The 20,765-nt window shown below is 40.1% G+C and overlaps 1 protein-coding gene across 1 annotated transcript in view; it reads right to left on the bottom strand.

Moving 5' to 3' along the window:
- Positions 1–20,765, bottom strand: part of LOC131895713 (carcinoembryonic antigen-related cell adhesion molecule 1-like) — a 79,674-nt gene that overhangs the window by 36,304 nt on the left and 22,605 nt on the right. The window contains 1 exon segment of the mRNA XM_059246240.1: positions 8,081–8,356. Coding sequence (XP_059102223.1) covers positions 8,081–8,356 — 276 coding nt within the window.

The following is a 20,765-nucleotide window of genomic DNA, read 5'->3' as shown; positions in this document are numbered from 1 at the left end:
TTTTGTCTATTTAAGGAATGCAACCTGACTACAGTTTATGTCTTCCACTTACAAATTCTCTTTTTCTTCTCTGGGATGGTGGATCTTTCCCTCTCTCCCTGGCCTGATATCCTCTTCTCTCATCTGGTAAGCTGTGCACTTAATATTCCATAGGTACACTTAAGAGAAAAAGTTTCCTCCTTAAAACTCCTCATATGCATGTCTTAATACATATATTTGTTTCCAGCAGAAATTCTGATGATTTAGAGAGTTACATCCTCTGGACCACAGACATGCTGTCTAGCTGCAGGTCTGCACCACATCCTCCATCCTCCATCCCACATGGATGTGCTGTCCAGCTCAGCCCTGCATCATGCCCTCTAGCACATAAGACAGAAATCATGCTACCCATGTCTTACCCTGCAGAGCCTGAAACAGCCTGATCTTCCTGGGTTTCCACTGCATTCCAGCCTTCAAGACCCTCAGCTTCAGACCCATGTCAGCAGGAAGTAACCATGAATGACTTCTACAGCCCCATTGTGACTTAACCCTCTTTCAATGCTGAATTCGCCAGCCCAGGGGCTGGACTGCCCTTAAAATACGCTCTTTTATTAATACTATAAATTCTGCCCATGATCCTGAAATATATATACTATCAGATTTTCTCCTCAAGTACTTCTGACACTGTTCTGTATATAAGTCTTGCTATGTATATCCTGACACAGATTATTACAGTCCTCCCATAGCTAAATGGGTCAATATTGCCCTGATTACAAATTTTAATTATTAGGTCAGTTTTAACTGCAGCCTTGGTCCCACAGGTGCTCATGACTAACTCAAGTAACTCTTCATCAAACAATGCCTCTTTTAAATACAGTTTAACCAAATTAATACCACTAATCAGAGATTGATAGAGGTATCTTCCCATCTAATCATTTTTATTTGATAAGTCACAATTATAGTAATTAGACACATTTGACTATATTATGCTATACTAGCTAATGATAGATTTTTATAGTACTCCTCTGCTCCCTTCTTGGGACATAGATATTCTGATTATGTACAATTTACACCTATTAGATGACTAAACTAATTCTCAGCTTGCCATCTACAGAGATTATTGATTATAAATATTAATTAACCATTACTTTTCATTTTTCAAGTCATCTCCAAATTTAATTTTTTCATGTTTTTTGCTACCCTAGAGATAATTAAACACTCTCTTTTTTAATAAATGAAAACACTTATTGATTGGGTTTATGACTGTATACCACAGGCATGTGGGGAAACTGAGAGGTATAAGGAGACTTAGAGGATGATTTTGAGGAGAGAACTTGAGGAAGAGCTGGAAGATGGGGAAGAGCCAGATAGGGAAATACAAGATGAGTAAGGCCAAGATGAGAAGGCCATGTGGAGGCAGAATTAAGATGTGAGAATTAAGATAGAACTTAGAGGGGACAGTAGATAAATATAGAAAAAAAATCAGGCAAGACAGGACCTAGGCAGGAGAACAGAACTGTAGCTCTGTAGACAGGATTTTATCCCAGAGGAATAAAGTTGACCGACAAAGAAAAGAGCTTGGTTTCCTCAGGTATATTTCCAAAAAATAATTGTCAGTGTTTACAGGCTTCTCTTCTTGGCTCCTGGGAAAAATATTATTAAGGTGGGTCCTTAGTAATATTTGAGAATAACTCCTCTATGTTTTGTACCACCATGGCTTAAAGTTATATTTCAACAACAAAAATTAGAATCTACTATCTCGTGGAAACTGAATAGTGCTCAACATATTCACCAATCGGTCAAAAAGGAAATAAAGAAAGAATTAAAGACTTCCTAGAATTCAATGAAAATGAATGTACAACATATCTAAACTTATGGGACACTATGAAAGCACTGTTAAGAGGAAAATTCAAAGCACTGAATGCCCACATAGAGAAGTTGGAGAAATCTCACACTAGGGATTTAACACCACACCTGAAAGCTCTGGAACAAAAAGTAGCAAACTCACATGGAAGGAATAGATGCCAGCAAGTAATCAAATTGAGAGCTGAAGTCAATAAAATAGAAACATATAGAACAATACAAAGAATCAATAAAACAAAGAGTTGGTTCTTTCAGAATATCAACAAGATAGACAAGCCCTTCCCCAAACTAACCAAAATGCAAAAAGAGGCCATCCAAATAAACAAAATCAGAATTGAAAAGGGATACATGAAAACAAAAAATGAGAAAATCCAGAGAATCATCAAATCATTCCTCAAAATCCCTTCTCTACAAAATTGGAAAATCTAAAATAAATGTAAATTTTTTCTGGATAGGTACCATATACCAAAATTACCTCAAGACCAGATAAACAATTTAAATAGACCTATTACGCTCAAGAAACTAGAAACAGTCATTAAATCTTCCAATTAGAAAAAGCCCAGGACCAGAATTCTACTAGATTTTCAAAGCAGAGCTAATACCCATATTCTTCAAATTGTTCCACTTAACAGAAACAGAAGGAACATTTCCAAACTCTTTTACAAGACTACAGTCACCCTGATACACAAACCACACAAAGATGCAACAAAGAAAGAGAATTGCACACCAATCTCCCTCATGAACATTGATGCAAAAATTCTCAATAAAATCTGGCAGATTGAATTGAAGAAGGGAGTAAAAATACACAATCAAGTAGGCTTCATACAGATATGCAAGGATGGTTCAAAATATATAAATCTGTCAATGCAATCAACCATATAAACAAACTGAAAGAAAAAACCCACATGATCATCTCATTAAATGCTGAAAAGGCCTTTGACAAAATCCAACACCCTTTTCATGATAAAGGTCTTGGGGTAATCAGGAATACATGGAACATTCCTTAATGTAATACAAGCAATTTACAGCAGTCTGACAGCCAACATCAAATTAAATGGAGAGAAACACAAAGCAATTCCACTAAAATCAGGAAGAAGACAAGGCTGTCCACTCCCCCCATATTTATTCAATATAGTACTCGAAGTTCTAAGTAGAGCAATAAGACAAAAACTAAAATCAGGGGGATACAAATTGGAAAGGAAGAAGTCAAACTTTCCCTATTTGCAGAAGATACGTTAGTATGCATAAGTGATCTGGAATTTCTACCAGAAAACTCCTACAGCTGATAAACACCTTCCCACCTTGCTGGGGGAAGACTGATTGGGTGAGTTGAAGTGTGAGGATCTTAGCAAGTGTCCTTTTCACCTTCCTGTGTTTCTAGGTTAGTTCTCCCTCTTCTTTCCAATCTTTGAATTCCATCAACTTCATTGAGGCAATCATGTAAAGCTGTGAGAATGTTAGACAGGGAGATTGCAATTTTGTGTGTTGAATATCCAGCGTTTCCATCTTATTCTCAGGGTCTCAGTTGTGGCAGACATGAATAAGTGGTCTCTTGTGGCTGTGACCTAAGTGACAGAAGGCCCAGGCTATTGACTCTCATTGTACCATGTCCTCTGCAGAGACCATGGTTTCTGCAGTGGGGTAGGACAGCAAGGCAGACTCTGTAAGACTCCAAATCCCTCTGCATAGTTACTGTAGGGAACTCAGCCTCAGACTTGTAGAAACACTGTTGGAACTGCACTGCAATCTAAGACATGCCTCCTTCTCTGCCTCCACAGAGATCATATCTGCATGTGTCCTGAGGGCTATCCCAGGCTCACCTTCACAAGTATATTCCTCCACTAATAACTTGCTTGTCTCAGCCCTTCATGGTCACATCCTGGAGGATGAAATCTAGTAAATTACCAGGTTTACAAATTTTGCACCAGACACGCCCCTCATTTTTTCTCTCCCATTTTTATTTAGTAGCTATGTTAAAGTGGTTTCACCTTTTGTATAACATGTGTCTCCCCACACTCCTTATGTATCAATGCCGTCCTCACCTCTTTACTCCTTGTTGTGACCATTTAGGGTTCAAACCTCACCAGTCTGCTCAAGAGTGATTATTAATGCTAATGTTGACCAAGGTGGTATGGTATTTATGATGTGGCTGGCCCAGTATTTGTATCTGGTTTCATCTATATGATGAGTCTATCACATAGAAATTATTTTCATTCAGAGGATGAAAAACTGGAGCTTAAAGTGGTTTTCAAAAATTACTTAAATCTGTATGGTTAATCGGAGATAGACCAGGCTACCTGACTTCAAGGCTAACACTAGTGGTAGGAATAATTGCAGCAACATTTTTTTCTTTCTCTGTGTGTGGTATTTTGCCAAAAGGTTACTTGATTATTATATTAAGTCTTTAAAAACTACTATGAGGCAGGTGGAGGATGTGATATAACCTAGCACCCTAGCATCACAGGCTGAGGCAGGATGATTGTGAATTTGAGACAAGTTTGGATTATATAAAGAGACCCCTGTCCCCTAAAATGTTCCCTCAAGCTAGTAGAAGGAAAAAACTAAAGATGAGAATGAAGATAAACAAAACAGAGTCTAGAGTAACTGCAAAGAAAGATGATGCACCAAAAGTTGGTTCTTCAAAAAGGATTAACAACATTAGCAACCTTTTCCCAAATGAATTTTTTAAAAAATGAGATGGATATTAATACAATTTGAGACCTCACCATCCATTCTCAAGAATATGAAGAATTTCAAGAGCACTCAGTAATTATATGCTAACTGTTGTTTGGCCTTAATACAATGGACAAATTCCTACAAACATAGATTCTTTAGATATGGAAGGGTGAAAGAAACAAAATGGAATAGCTGTATAACCAATAAGATTGAATCAACAAAAACATTGGCAAAATTTCACAGACTTTGATAAGAAAAAAAAACACTGAAACTGGGTGGAAGTCCAGCTTAGTGTAACAAAGGCCATACTTGGAAACCTACAGCCAATATCATATTCAGTGGGGGAGACTGACAGCTTTCTCTTTAAGATCAGGAGGAACACATGATGCTGCTCTGACCACTTCTGTTCAAGAGACCTTTAGGAGTGCTACACAGAGCCTTAGGCTAGACAATGAAATGAAGGTGCCCAATTACGAGGTGCTAAATATATCTGTAGATGACAGGAACTTGTTCATAGAAAATCCTGAATATTCTACAGAAAGATCTCAGAACTAAATGAGCAAAATTAGAAAATTTGTTGGCTAATGCAATGAAAAAGCCCAAGTGAGCTGTATTTCTGTATATTACTATTGACCATGAACAATTTGATTTTCATTTTTCCTGGCAGTAGTGGAGCTTGAACCTATGGCCTCGTGCATGCCCGGCAAGTGTTCAGCCCCTGAGCAATAAATAGTCCCAGCCATAACAGTGAACAATTGGAAAGGAAATGAAGAAAGTATTTATTTGTGAAAGCACCAAAAAGTATAAAATACTTAGAATTAACTCTACCAATGAGATAAAAGACTTGCACTCAGAAAACTACCAAATAAGAGATGATGAAAGAAGACAAGAAATGACAGCCATTGTGGTTGATGGGTTGGAAGACTTAATCTCATTATTACTGTTGTTCTGCAGTACTGGGATTGAACCCAGGGCTTTGTGCATGGTAAGCAATGCACTACCACTGAGCTATACTCTAAGCTCTGCCTTCTAATTTTTATTTAGAAACAGGGTACCACTAAATTAATCAGGCTGGCCTTGAATTGGTTGTAGTAGGCACTTTTAGAACTTGGTACTCCTGCCTCAACTTCTTGAGTAGCTGGAACTTTTTTTAATAGATGACAATATCCCTGAATGTACTCTATCAGTTCTATGCATATGAGATCAAAACCCCAGTGGCATTTTGCAAAGAAATAGCAATGTCCATTCTAGCTGTCCTGAAACTCACTATATAGATCAATCTGGCCTCAAACTGCTTGTCTCTGCTCCAAAGAGCTGGGGTTAGAGGCAAGCACCACCATAAATGGCCTTAAAAGTATCTTGAAAAAAACAAGAATAAAATTGCAGGTCATCCCCCACGATTTCATAATTTTAGTAGAAAGCTGCAACAATCAAAATAGTCTACTGCTGACATAAAGGCAGACATACAGATCAGTAATATAGAATTGGAAAGCCCAGAACTGCTCATGCACACTGGCCATGATTAAATTAAAGATTAGTTGAAATGATCACTATGTGTATTTATGGGGCACAGTTTTGCATATATATTATCATGTGTGTCAGATATGCACAGTTGGCATATCCAGCATTTCATCTCTCACTTTTTATGTTTGTTAAAGCATACATTTCTGTTGGCTCTTTTGAATTAATTGGTGTGAAACAGAGTTGTCCTATTGAGTTACAGAACATGGAAGGCATTCTTGCTGTCCATCTGACCCTCTGTGACCGGATGTGTTTTGATCAGGCTGCTAAGACTGCACAATGTTGGAAGTAAAATCAGTTAAACAAGGGATGTTAGGAACATGTAATATCCATGTAAAAGAATGAAGTTAAGCCTTCACCTAACAACATATACAAATCAACTCTACATGGATCAAAGACCTAACATGGATCAGAGCTGAAAGTCATCAGACTTTTAGGAGACAAGATGAAAGCACCTTGAAATTGGATTTCAAATGTTGTCTTTATTGTGATGACAGATGCATCATATGGGCCTTTTGGCTGCTTATATGTCTCTATACCACATGCATGTTTTCTACCTGAGGAGGACAGAAGAGGGGGTTGAATTCCTTGGAACTTCAGTTACAGACAGTAATAAGCTGCCATGTGGGTCCTGGGAATTGATCCCCTGTTCTTTGGAAGAGCTGCTAGGGCTCTTAACTATTTAGCTATCTCTCCATGCATTTGGTTTATGGGACTGGAGAGATAGCTCAATAGTTACACATCAAATACACACACACACACACACACACACATACACATACTACTACTACTACTACTACTACTACTACTACTACTACTACTACTGCTACATACCACAAAAACAGATATCAGAAAAAAGGATTCTTGTGCAAGGAGCATGAGGATAAGAAACTCAGTATATGGGCCACCAAAATGGCTGAGTTGCAGAGTGCCTGCTGTACTCCCTCCCAGTACCTACCCCAACTGCCACACAGATAGATATAAATGCACAAACAATGTGGGCCAGTGAGATGGCTTACCAGATAAAGGGCTTGCTCACCTACCTTAGTTCAATTCTCTGTACCACAGAACTGGCCACCACAAATTGTCCTATGACCTCCACACACTAGAGGGGAACAACCATGCAAAATGAATAAATATGCAAACATAGTAAGAAACTCAATACAGGTCCTTTCTATCTATGAATTTTATATTTATGGATCAAAACCTTGGAAACAAACTACTTGGAAAAGTATGTCTGGAATGAAAAATGTATTGTTTCCTCCTATCTTTGTGCTGTATTCAACAGAATAAGACTAGGGTCTATGCAGTATTCATATTAGGTATTGGAAATAATCTAAAGAAAATTTGATTGTGTGGTATGGGGTATAGCGGAACATGAATATTTTACTAGATTCTGAGTGTAGTCTGTGTGTCTGACTCAGACCCTAAACTCTTAATCACTTTGCATTTCTATTTGCTATATTAACATCTATTGTTGTTATTATTGTCCGGGTCTCACAATGTAATCTGGGCTGGCCTTGTGCTTCTTTTTGTATTAAGAGATTTTCTATTCGTTTCACAAACCAAACACAGATTCCCCTTTCCTCATTCCCCCAGTCCACCAGTGTTCCTGCCCAATACACCCCTTTTCCCAACTCCTCCAAGGCAATGTCTCCCATGGGGAGTCAGCAGAGCCTAGTCCATTCAGTTGAGTGGCCTTGTACTTCTATGCCTCCTGCTTCATGTTCTCTCTTTTGAGACAGGGAGTCACTATGTAGCTCTGGCTAACCTGAAACTGGTACAAAACCTGGGTGGTTGGGAACTCATAGAGTACAACTGTCTCTGCCTCTGGTGTGCTGGGGTTAAAGGGATGCAGCACTGTGCTCAGCTTGCTTGGTGTTGTATCATGAGATTAACATGCATCCATCAACAAGCTGGTTTATTTGTATCTTAAGCCATGTTTTTCTCTTTGTGACTTTGACACATTCTGCACTCTGTTGATAAAGAAATTGGCCCCACCCCAAAGCTATGGAGTAACAAGGGAGGAGAGGTCACTCACCTGTTATGTCCACCTGGATGGGGTCACTCCTCTTGGAACTGACTTGATTGGATACTTCACACTGATAGTCCCCGGAATGTGAACTCCTGGCAGGGACTATTTCGAGAGTGCTGTTGTTCTGGGACAGCTTCGTCCTATTTGTGATCCTCAGACTCTGGCCTTTGAAGAGCCAATGGATTGAGATCCCAGTGTCGTTTGACAAGCACTTCAGGAACACAGAGGTCAGGTCTTTGACTGTGGTGTTGGTGAATTGGATGGAGGGTTTAATCACTGGTTCTGTGAATAAACAGTGGAGGGGATCAGCTGAGAGTCCTTCACCCTCAGAGATCTCAGCCAGCTCCCAGGGCAAATACAATGAATGGGCCCTCTGCAAGATCACATGTTTAAGATATAATCTGTGAAGAAAGAGCTGAATCTTACTCCTATGAAGATGACCCACAATGACCCTGACTCAGGGTATTTGTGTAGATTCCACACTGGGAGCCTCTTCAGCACACATGTCCAGAAATCTCGGGGGGGGGGGGCGGGGAGGAACGTATTTCCCAATGATATTTGTGTAAATTCTTGCTTATATTTTCTGTGAATGTGAACAGTCAGATTCTGCCTTTATGAAATAGCCTTTTAATTTTTATTAAAAAATTAGTCATAGGGTTAAGACGGCCTAGCTAAACTTAAAGGTGTTAAAGGCTACACCTCAGGACTGGGAGAATTCCCTTACTGAAGAATTTCTCTTTGTAGAAAAATTGTATTTCCTGCCCCAATGGATATGGATTAAAAACTACAGAGTAGAAGTGAATAGTCACAGTGCTGACCACAACCTGCCATTCTAATGCTCAGTACTAATATTTTTTTGGGACAGGGTCTCACTGTTCAGTTCTGACTAGCTTGGGACTTGCTATGTAGACCAGGCTGCCTCAAGGTCACACTATCTACCTGCCTCTTCCTCCTCAGTGTTGGCATCAAAGGTGTGCACAATCATGATCAGCCGATATTTGTTTTTTTGAACCTTGAGAAGAGTAAGCAAAAGAACGTCATCAACTGTCAGAGACATAGTTCAGCCTGACTCAGAACATGGCTCCCAGGCACCTTCTCAACTCACTCTTTCCATCCCATGGAGTCAGAACTGAGCCTGCCACCCCACCCATGAGACTGGATCAGACCTGGGAGCAGAGGTCTAGTCCCCATCTGTAGGGAATATTCTCCCCCAATTTGGAGAATAAGAATGGGAGCACAGTTGAAAGCCCTGGGTGTAACTTGTAGGTCATGGAGGTCATAAAGTGAAAATGGAGGGGACAGAAAAGCTTGTGTTAGGCACGGAAAGAAATCTTGACCTTGAGGCTCTCCTAACCATGCAAAGTCCCTCACATAACTGAAGACTTTTCAAGACTGGGAAAACCTCCAACTCACATTGCAAGCTCCATCCCTATCGGCCAGGAACCAAAGAACCAGGAGGCCATTAGACATAGGGATGGAGCAGGAGGCTTGGGGGAAGACTGAGTTTTGCTTGTTCCCATAGTCCTGGGCTGGAAATTAAATGCTTCTGCACCTTCCCAGAAAGCCAAAAGTCTCCACTCCTAACCTGGTGCTGATATTTCAGAGATCCACTTAGTAAGGACTATAATGTTTTTGACTGTGGACTTACAGAGGACAGTGACAGTTATAGACGAGGCAGGTATAAGATCCACTCTTATTAGTATTGATGTTGGGAATATAGTGCTCTTGGGAGGATGACTGGAGCTCTTCATTGACAAACCAAGAGCACTGTGCAGGAGGGTTAGCATCTGTGTGGCAGGAGATGTGAGGTCTTCTTGAATGGAAATGAATATTAGAGGGGGATATAATCTGGACATCAGGACCATCTGGAGAAAATAGAATAAAATCACACATGATGTCAGAAGAGGGAAGGGGAAATCCTGGTCTGTAGAAGGACATAGTGTCTCTTTGAGCTGTGCTTTAACCTTAGTTGAGCAGGTCCTACCCAGAGCTGGGGTGCAGATTAGCAGAAGAGTACTCATTCAGCATGCACAAGCCCTGATCTATCTTAAGCACAACACACAAACATCCCCACCGCACACTCATGTGTGTACTGAGACTGAGTCTGACTTGTCCCCTGTCTCCATCACCCTGAGTCTCTCCAGGCAGGAGAAGTCCCTGTAGCCCATTTAAGCTCAGTTCTGGGCCTGTCCACATATGTTTTGGCTGTGACAGGATGCCCTGGCAGCCTAGGAATCTGTGTGGTAGGTCGGTGTCATGAACCCAAGGGGACTGGGACCGATTGTGGTAGATCAAGCCCTCTATATTTAGGTATTTGGGGCCAAGATGAAACAGAAAATACTTACAGGTAATGTTCAGGGAGAATGGATCACTTGGAGAGGCACTCACTGAGTTCCAGGTTCACATTCATAGGGTCCTGTGTCAGTCCTCACAACACTGAGTAAAGTGAGAGTCCTGTTGTCCTCAGACAGCTTCAGCCTGTCCTCTTCTGAGAGGCTTTGGTCATTTATCCTCCACAGGTAGGCTGTATTCTGAGTCTCAGGCTCACACATTAATGCTACTGAGTCCTCACCCTCCATGGGATTGGAATTGTTAGTTATGATGTTGGGCTTGGGTAGCAGTGCTGTGTTGACCACAAAGAGATGATTGCCCTGTGTGGTACTTCTGATTTTTGCAAAGGCCTCTTATGACCAGAGACAGTCTCTTAACTTACAGCCAGCCCAGATTCTTAAAGAATCAGGCAGGAAGCAAATTACAGGCAGGTGGAGTGGCTGGGTGCTCAGAGATAATGGGGCCTCCTGTGCTGTGTATGGGAGAAGAAAAGACTTTCTCATGAGAGAACTGAGCTGCAGTGTTTGGTGACGGTCAGACTCAAGACTTGGAATCAGAGACCTCATTTTATCTTCTGGTCCTCACTGACCCATTGCCTGCCTTGAGACACAAGGTTCAGGTCTCTCCAGCTGCACTGACTTCCTTTCCTGAGTGTAGACCAGAGCCTTCTCAGCCTTTGCTGTTCAGGGCTGTCCTACAGATAGGTTATGATTGAGCTTCCCTAAGAAACCTGACAGCCTGTCCGAGATCTCACAAGGCTCAGGATCTGCCTGACATTTAGTTCAGGCTGGGCCACAGGTGGGCTATTCTCGTCAGGTGTTTGATGTTGATTGACATGAATCTGGTAGCCCTATAAGAATCCCAAATCTATGAAATGATCTAGAGGAGTGAAGGTCATCTAATAGGTCTTCATGGTGGGGAGGCTGGAGATGTTAAGTGGACTAATAGCTTGTGCCACTGATGGCCTATGTGACCCTGACTCAACCACTGTGTTTCCTGTCTAAGTTTCCCTATAATAGGACACATGGTAAATGATCATTGCTAGGCCTGTAAGATAACCTTAAATGTGAACAATGATCTGACCTTCCACCAAGCAGTGTCTACTAGTATTTTCCTGCAGGAAATAATCCCTGGACTGCAGTTAGAGAGATGGCTCAGTGGTTAAGAACACTGGCTGCATTCTGGGGAGGAGCTGCCCAACTTGGCCTCAGGTTCTGGTCATCAGGCAGGACCCCACCCCCACCCCCACCGGGAAGGTTCCCCTTTTCCAAGACCCGAGGCATACCCTGTAATCTACATGCCCTGCCCCCACACCCATACACCCAAGACCCCAGCCACTGCCTGAGACTCAGAGACCAGCCCCCAGCTCCCATCTGGCCCAGAGCTTCCATCAGGCCAGAGAGAGGCTACCTGAATCTGTCAGCTATGTCTGGACCAAGAGCGCTGATAAGGCCAAGAACAAATCCACAAGGAGATGGGCAGACAACAAGGCAGAAGTACATACAATAAAATAAAGAGCAATACAGCATCACCAGAACCTAGTCCTCCTCCAACAGCAGGACCTGAATATCACAAGGTAGAAGAAGCAGAAGAAAGCAACCTTAAGAATAGCATCATGAAGATGCTAGAGGCTTATAAAGAAAAAAATCCAAAATGAATTGGAGGAACAAACAAAAAATGGGAAGAACGCTATAAAAAAAAAACTAGAGGAAAGGATAAATACAGCAAAGAAAACAATAAATCCCTGAAAGAAAATCATGAAAAAGCAACAAAACAGATGAGGGAAACAGTCTAAGATCTGAAAAGGGAAATAGAAAAAATGAAGGAGACACAAACAGAAGGAATGCTGGAAATAGAAAATCTGAGTAAACAAACAGGAACTTCAGATGCAAGTATAACCAACAGAATGCAAGAGATGGAAGAGAGGATCTCTGGTGTTGAAGATACAGTAGAAGAAATAGATCCAACAGTCAAAGAAAACACTAAAGCCAACAAAGTCATGACCCAAAATGTCCAAGAAATTTGGGACACCATGAACAGACCAAACCTACAAATAATAGGGATAGAGGAAGGAGAAGAATACCAACTCAAAGACACAGAGAATATATATTCAACAAGATCATAGAAGAAAACTTTCCCAACTTAAAGAAGGAAATGCCTATGAAGATACAAGAAGCCTATAGAACACCAAACAGACTAGACCCCCCCAAAAAAGTCACCTCACCACATAATAATTAAACAACTAAATGTACAGAATAAAGAAAGAATATTAACAGCAGCAAAGGAAAAAGGCCAAGTGACTTATCCATCAGAATAACACCCAATTTCTCAATGGAGACTTTGAAAGCCAGAGAGACCTGGACAGATGTAATGCAGACACTAAGAGACCATGGATGCCAGCCTAGACTAATATACCCAGCAAAACTTTCAGTCATCATAGACGGAGTGAACAACACATTTCAAGACAAAGCCAGATTTAAACAATACTTATCCACAAACCCAGCCATACAGAAAGTACTAGAAGGAAAATTCCAACCTAAGGAAGTCAGATACACCCTTGAAAACACAGGCAATAGATAACACCACAGCAGTAAACCCCAAAGAAGAGAAGTACACACACTACCACCCCCCAAAAAAAATAACAGGAATGAACAATCACTGGTCATTAATATCCCTTAATATCAATGGACTTAACTCACCTATAAAAAGATACAGGCTAACAAGAATGGATACGGAAGCAGGACCCATCTTTCTGCTGCATACAAGAAACACACCTCAAATTCAAAGATAGACACTACCTAAGAATGAAAGGCTGGGAAAAGACTTTCCAATCAAATGTTATTAAGAAGTAGGCGGGTGTAGCCATCCTAATTCCAGCAAAATGGACTTCAAACTAAAATCAACCAAAAGAGATCAAGAAGGGCATTACATACTCATCACAGGAAAGATCCACCAAGGTGAAGTTTCGATTCTGAACATTTATGCCCCAAATACAAGGGCACCCACATATGTAAAAGAAACATTAGTAAAGCTTAAATCACATATAAAACCCAACACATTAATAGTGGGAGACTTCAACACCCCACTTTCACCACTGGACAAATCTCCCAAATCGAAACTTAACAGAGAAAAAAAGGACTTAACGGATGTTATGACTCAAATGGACTTAATTAATATCTACAGAACATTACATCCTAAAAAAAAGAATATATATTCTCAGCACCCCATGGAACCTTCTCTAAAACTGACCACATACTTGGCCACAAAGCAAATCTCAACAGATACAAAATGATTGGAGTAACCTACTGTGTTCTATCAGACCACCATGGTTCAAAGTTAGCTTTCAACAACAACAAAAACTACAGAAAGCCTACAGTCTCATGGAAACTGAATAATGCTCAACTGAATCACCAATGGGTTAAGGAAGAAATAAAGAAAGAAATTGAAGACTTCCTAGAGATCAATGAAAATGAATACACAACATACCCAAACTTATGGGACACTATGAAAGCACTGCTAAGAGGGAAATTCATAGCACTAATTGCCCACATAAAGAAGTTGGAGATATCTCACACTAGTGAATTAACAGCACACCTGAAAGCTCTAGAACAAGAAGAAGCAAAGTTTCCCAGGAAGAATAGATGCCAGGAAATTACCAAATTGGTAGCTGAAATCAATAAAATAGAAACAAAGAGAACAATACAAAAAATTAATGAAACAAAGAGTTGGTTCTTTGAGAAAATCAACAAGATAGACAAGCCCTTATCCAAACTAACCAAAAGACAGAGAGAGAGAGAGCATCCAAATTAACAAAATCAGAAATGAAAAGGAGGACATAACAACAGACAATGAGGAAATCCAGAGAATCATCAGGTCATACTTCAAAAACCTGTACTCCAAAAAATTGGAAAATCTAAAAGAAATGGATAATTTTCTGGATAGATACCACATACCTAAGTTAAATCAAGACCAGGAAAACTATTTAAATAGTCGAATAACCCCTATGGAAATAGAATCAGTCATTAAAATCTCCCAATCAAAAAAAGCCCAGGACCAGATGTCTTTAATGCAGAATTCTACCAGATCTTCAAAGAAGAGTTAATACCAACACTCTCTAAATTTTTCTACACAATAGAAGCAGAAGGAACTTTACCAAACTCCTACGAGGCTACAATTACCCTGATTCCTAAACCAAACAGAGATGCAACAAAGAAAGAGAACTACAGACCAATCTCCCTCATGGACATTGATGCAAAAATACTCAATAAAATACTGGCAAACAGACTCCAAGAACACATCAAAACAATTATCCACCATGATCAAGTAGGCTTCATCCCAGGGATGCAAGAGTGGTTCAACATACGAAAGTCCATCAATCTAATACGCCATATAAACAAACTCAAAGAAAAGAAAACACATGATCATCTCACCAGTCGCAGAAAAGGCATTTGACAAAATCCAACACCCCTTCATGATAAAGGTCTTGGAGCGATCAGGAATACAGGGAATGTACCTAAACATAATAAAGGCAATTTACAGCAAGCCAACAACCAACATCAAATTAAATGGAGAGAAACTCAAAGTGATTTCACTAAAATCAGGAACAAGACAAGACTGTCCACTCTCCCCATACTTATTTAATATAGTACTTGAAGTTCTAGTCAGAGCAATAAGACAACATAAGGAGATTAAGGGAATACAAATTGGAAAGTAAGAAGTCAAGCTTTTCCTATTTGCAGATGATATGATAGTATACATGAGTGACCCCAAAAATTCAACCAAGGAACTCATACAGCTTATAAACACCATCAGCAACATAGCAGGATACAAGATCAACTAAAAAAAAAAATCAATAGTCCTCTTTTATACAGTTGAAAAACAGGCTAAGAAGGAAATCAGAGATACATTACCCTTTACAATAGCCACAAATAATATAAAATATCTTGGGGTAACCTTAACTAAGCAAATGAAAGACCTGTATGATAAGAACTTTAAGTCCCTGAAAAAAGAAATTAAAGAAGATGTCAGAAAATGGAAAGATCTCCCATGCTCATGGATGGGCATGATTAACATAGTAAAAATGGCAATCTTACCAAAAGCAATCTCCAGATTCAATGCAATCCCCATCAAAATACCAACACAATTCTTCACAGACCTGGAAATAATAATACTCCACTTCATATGGAAAAACAAAAAACCCAGGATAACCAAAAGAATCCTGCACAATAAAACGAACTCTGGAGGCATCACGATCCCTGACCTCAAGGTCTACTATAGAGCTACAGTAATAAAAACAGCTTGGTACTGGCATAAAAACTGACATGCGGACCAATGGAATCGAATTGAAGACACTGATATTAATCCACACACCTATGAACATATAATTTTTGACAAAGAAGCCAAAAGTGCACAATGGAAAAAAGAAAGCATCTTCAACAAATGGTGCTGGCAAAACTGGATATCAACATGTAGAAGGCTGCAAATAGATCCATATCTATCACCGTGCACAAAACATAAGTCCAAGTCTGAACCTGATAGAAGAGAAAGTAGAAAGTAGTCTTGAATGCATTGACATAGGAGATCACTTCCTAAATATAACACCAGTAGCACAGAAACTGAGAGAAACAATCAATCAATGGGACCTCTTGAAACTGAGCAGCTTTTGTAGAGCAAAGGACACGGTCAACAAGACAAAATGACAGCCTACAGAGTGGGAAAAGGTCTTCACCAAACCAATATCTGACAGAGGGCTGATATCCAGTATATATAAAGAAGTCAAGAAATTAGATATCAAAATGCCCAACAGTCCAATTAAGAAATGGACTATAGAACTAAACAGAGAATTCTCAACAGAGGAAGTTCAAATAACTGAAAGACATTTAAGGAATTGCTCAACATCCCTAATTATCAGGGAAATGCAAATGAAAATGAATCTGAGATACCACCTTACATCTGTCAGAATGGCTAAAATCAAAAACACTGAAGACAGCTCACGCTGGAGAGGATGTGGAGTAAGGGGAACTCTCCTCCACTGCTGGTGGGAATGCAAGCTTGTACAGCCACTTTGGAAATCAATGTGGCACTTTCTTAGAAAATTGGGAATCAATCTCCCCCAAGACCCAGCTATACCACTCTTGGGCATATACCCAAGGAATGCTCAGTCATACTACAAGAACACTTGCTCAGCTATGTTCATATCAGCACTGATTGTAATAGCCAGAACCTGGAAACAACCTAGATGCCCTTCAACTGAAGAATGGATAAAGGAAATGTGGTACATATACACAATGGAGTACTACTCAGCAGAGAAAAACAATAACATCATGAGGTTTGCAGGCAAATGGATAGATCTAGAAAAAAATCATCCTGAGTGAGGTAACCCAGACTCAGAAAGACAAACATGGTATGTACTCACTCATAGGAGGATACTAGATGCAAAACAAAGATGACTAGACTGTTACTCACAACTCCAGAGAGGCTACCTAGGAAACAGGACCCTAAGAAAGACACAGGGCCCACCCAATGACAGAGAAATGGATGAGATTTACAAGAACAACCTGGACATGAGTGGGGGTAATGAAGGGCAAGTTTCAAGGGAAAGAGAGCTTAGGGGAGCAGGAGATCCCAGCTAGATCAAGAACAGAAAGGCAAAACAAAGGAATAAGAGACCATGACAAATGAAGACCACATGAGAATAGGAAGAAGCAAAGTACTAGAGAGGTCTCCAGAAATCCACAATGATACCTCCACAATAGACTACTGGCAATGGTGGAGAGAAAGCCTGAACTGACCTACTCTGGTGATAGGATGGCCAAACACCCTAATTGTCATGCTAGAAATCTCATCCAATGACTGAAGGAAGCAGATGCAAAGATCTACGGCCAGGCCCCAGGTGAAGCTCCAGGAGTCCAATTGGCGAGAAAGAGGAGGGATTGTATGAGCGAGAATTGTTGAGACCAAGATTGGAGAAAGCACAGGGACAAATAGCCGAACTAATGGAAACACATGAACTATGAACAAATAGCTGAGGAGCCCTCAACTAGATCAGGCCCTCTGGATAAGTGAGACAGTTGATTAGCTTGAACTGTTTGGGAGGCACCCAGGCAGTGGGACCGGGACTTGTCCTTAGTGCATGAGCTGGCTGTTTGGAACCTGTGGTTTATGCAGGGACACTTTGCTCAGCCTGGGTGGAGGGGACTGGACCTGCCTGGACTGAATGTACCAGGTTGAGGTGAATCCCCAGGGGATTCTTTGCCCTGGAGGAGATGGGAATGAGGGGTGGGATGGGGGAAAGAGGAGGAAATGACAGGGGAATCCATGGCTGATATGTAGAATTAAATTAAATTATTAAATACAAAAAAGAACAAAAAAAAAGAAAAGCAGCTGAGCAAGTTGTGGGAGGAAGCCAGGAACTTTCCCTATGGTTCCTGCCTGCACTTCCCTCAATGACACACCCTGATCAAGAAGTTTAAGCTAAATAAACCCCTAACTACCAAGTTGGTTTGGGTTGTGGCATTTCATCACAGTTACTGGAAAGCTAACTAGAACAACACATAAAGTAATGCTATGGTAGCCAGGCACATGCCTTTGATCCCAGCACTTGGGAGGCAGAGGCAGGCAGATTTCTGAGAGTTCAAGGCCAGCCTGGTCTACGGAGTGAGATCCAGGAGAGGCACCAAAACTACACAGAGAAACCCTATCTGGAAAAAAACAAAAAAAAAAAAAAGAAAAAAAAAAGAAATTCTATGGGGTCACATGTAGTGGCACATGAACTTTCTATGAGTTCCACGCAGACTCATCTACAAAGTGAGTTCCAAGACAACCAGGGTTACACAGAGAAACCCTGTCTTGAAAAACCAAAAGTGAAAAAAAGAAAAAAGAAATGCATATTGGCCAGGTATGGTGGTGCACACATTATATCCCAATACTCCGGGAATTCCAGGCTGTCCAGTCAGGAGTATATGGTGAAACTCTGTCTCACAACCAAAAAACAAAAACATGCTTAACACCAGTAGTCATTGTAAAAATGCACATGATTGGCTGACCTAAACTGTACATTCTTAAGGATAAGTCATATGTAACTTATAAACTATAAAAGAGAGTTATTAGGATACAAGCTAAAGCTTGATCATCTTATAAATGATCAAATTCTCTATACAAAACTATGTTTGGAAACAGGCTAAGCATGTTGAATATTAATAGAATAAATTTCTTACTTTACCCATGACATTTTAAAAATTTTTAAGCTTCCCACTTTGAACTATGCCATGCCTCTTACTGCCAGGGTTTAGTCAAATTATACTCTGAGATCATTTAGAATATATTTCCATTTACCAGGTCTAAAGATAATTTGCCATGCTATCCAATTTTCAATAAAAGATAGTTCACCAGATTTCAAAAGACTTTTACTGTTCCCTCATTAAAAGAAATTCACTTTACATTGACTGTTCTCAATAATCAATCACCTATGTCTCCTGACTAATTAAATACATAAATGCGTTTGGATGTAATGTTTTTATAAGGGTATGAAAGTTTAGATATAGAGACCGTTTAGGAAAGTTAAATAATAACTTATGATATATGAATTGTCAGTTATTGGGATCGACAAATATAACATATAAACATCTAAATATGGTATAAATGATACCCACATCTCAGTAAATAACCTAGAGATACTGAAGATGTATACCTAATTTAGATCTATGGATAAAGTTTTTCTTGAGATCTGAGATATATAGGCTTTAGAAATAGACTTATATATGCATTAATACAGTACTCCACAGATGTCCTCCAGAAAAGACCTGGGGCTAATAAAGGCCATAGCTTCTCCACTGGACAATGTATAATAATTGTCCAAGGAATGATTGATCCTGACTTTACTGGGAAAATTAAGATTATTGTAAACCTCCTACAAAAACAATTCAGATTCTACAGGGCAGCACCTAAGGGAGCTGCCAGTTTGGATTCAAGTTTTATGGTCTTCTGGGTTCAGGAAATTAAATATTCCAGACCAACTAAACCCTTAAAATACAGGGAAAGAAAATAATTGATTTGCTAGATATAAGCATAGACATTTCTTGCATTTCAGAAAATGATTGGCCAAGTACTTAAGACAAATATTACTCCTTCATCTCTTATTGGTCTAGGTCAAGCTAACCAAAAGCTCAGAAATATTAAAATGGTCAGATAGATAATATTATGGCATATTCTGCCCAGAGGTCATCCTCTTTATACTTAACACTCTGTGGGGAAGAGACATGCTGCAATTAATTTGTGTATCATTAATCTCTGCTGTGGACTAATATCAGCTCAAATGCTATAGATGAGTGTTTCACTTAAAAGAACTTGGGTAAACAAACAAAAGGCATAATTGAGCCCATTATTCTAGAAATTATAAATGATAGACATGGCCTAGGGTATCAAAATTTATCCAAGGGGCCACTGTTGACTGCTGACTCCACTACTTGGAAATCTGATGTTCCTATCTGGATTATGTAATGGACTTTGAATGCTGAGAGAATTGTAGCTGCTACTTGTCTGGTGGAAGAGAAGCTTAAAAATAGGGCATATAAAGCCTCCTACCAGCCCTTGAGTCACCCCGATATTTGTTGGTTAGAAAAAAATCAGGCTTACAGGCTGTTATAAGACCTTAAAAAATTGAATGAATTTTATTGGAGCCAAGGGGAGCTTCACAATCTAGTTTGCCATCTCCCACAGCCACCCCTAGAATTCAAAATATAATTGTCATATACTTACAAGATTGCTTCTTCACCATTCCTCCTCACCCTATGGATCTTTCACTTTAAGCTTAGCTTCTAACCCTGACACAATGGAAGACAAAAGCTGACATGCAGAGCAGGAAATGTGAGTTCTGTTCATCCAGAACTCATTTATTGAGCTGAGTGCCTCATCATATATACAGATTAACTATCAGAACTAACTGTAGATTATAGTTTCCTCACAGTCCCCCAAACCAATCATAATATGTATGTACGTACATGTATATTGCAACACATTTATTGCGCAGGTGATATTATATTCATATCAAACTATAAAATTTATGAGTCTGTGAGACTGCAACTGTTCCCTAAAACAGAGCCCACCAGCACCTGATCAGACTAAGAAGTGAGTATCCTAAGAAGTCCTTATCCTCATACTCGAACACCCCAGCTCCTAGGCTTTGGGCCCAGGGTCACAACCCTGTACCCCCACACCACTACCCATTGCAGTCCCAGTTACAGGCCAGTGGGCAGGCAGACCTCCTGCAGACAGGTCATATTACCACCAACCCTCATCAGACCTTGTAATCCAAAAGTCCCACCTCCCCAAAATCCCACCCACCCTCCAAGACTGCAACTGT

This window comes from Peromyscus eremicus, chromosome 1 (genome assembly GCF_949786415.1).
Source record: "Peromyscus eremicus chromosome 1, PerEre_H2_v1, whole genome shotgun sequence".
Taxonomy (NCBI): Eukaryota; Metazoa; Chordata; class Mammalia; order Rodentia; family Cricetidae; genus Peromyscus; species Peromyscus eremicus.
Note: the sequence above shows the minus strand (reverse complement) of the source record. Positions and strands in the feature narration are given on the sequence as shown.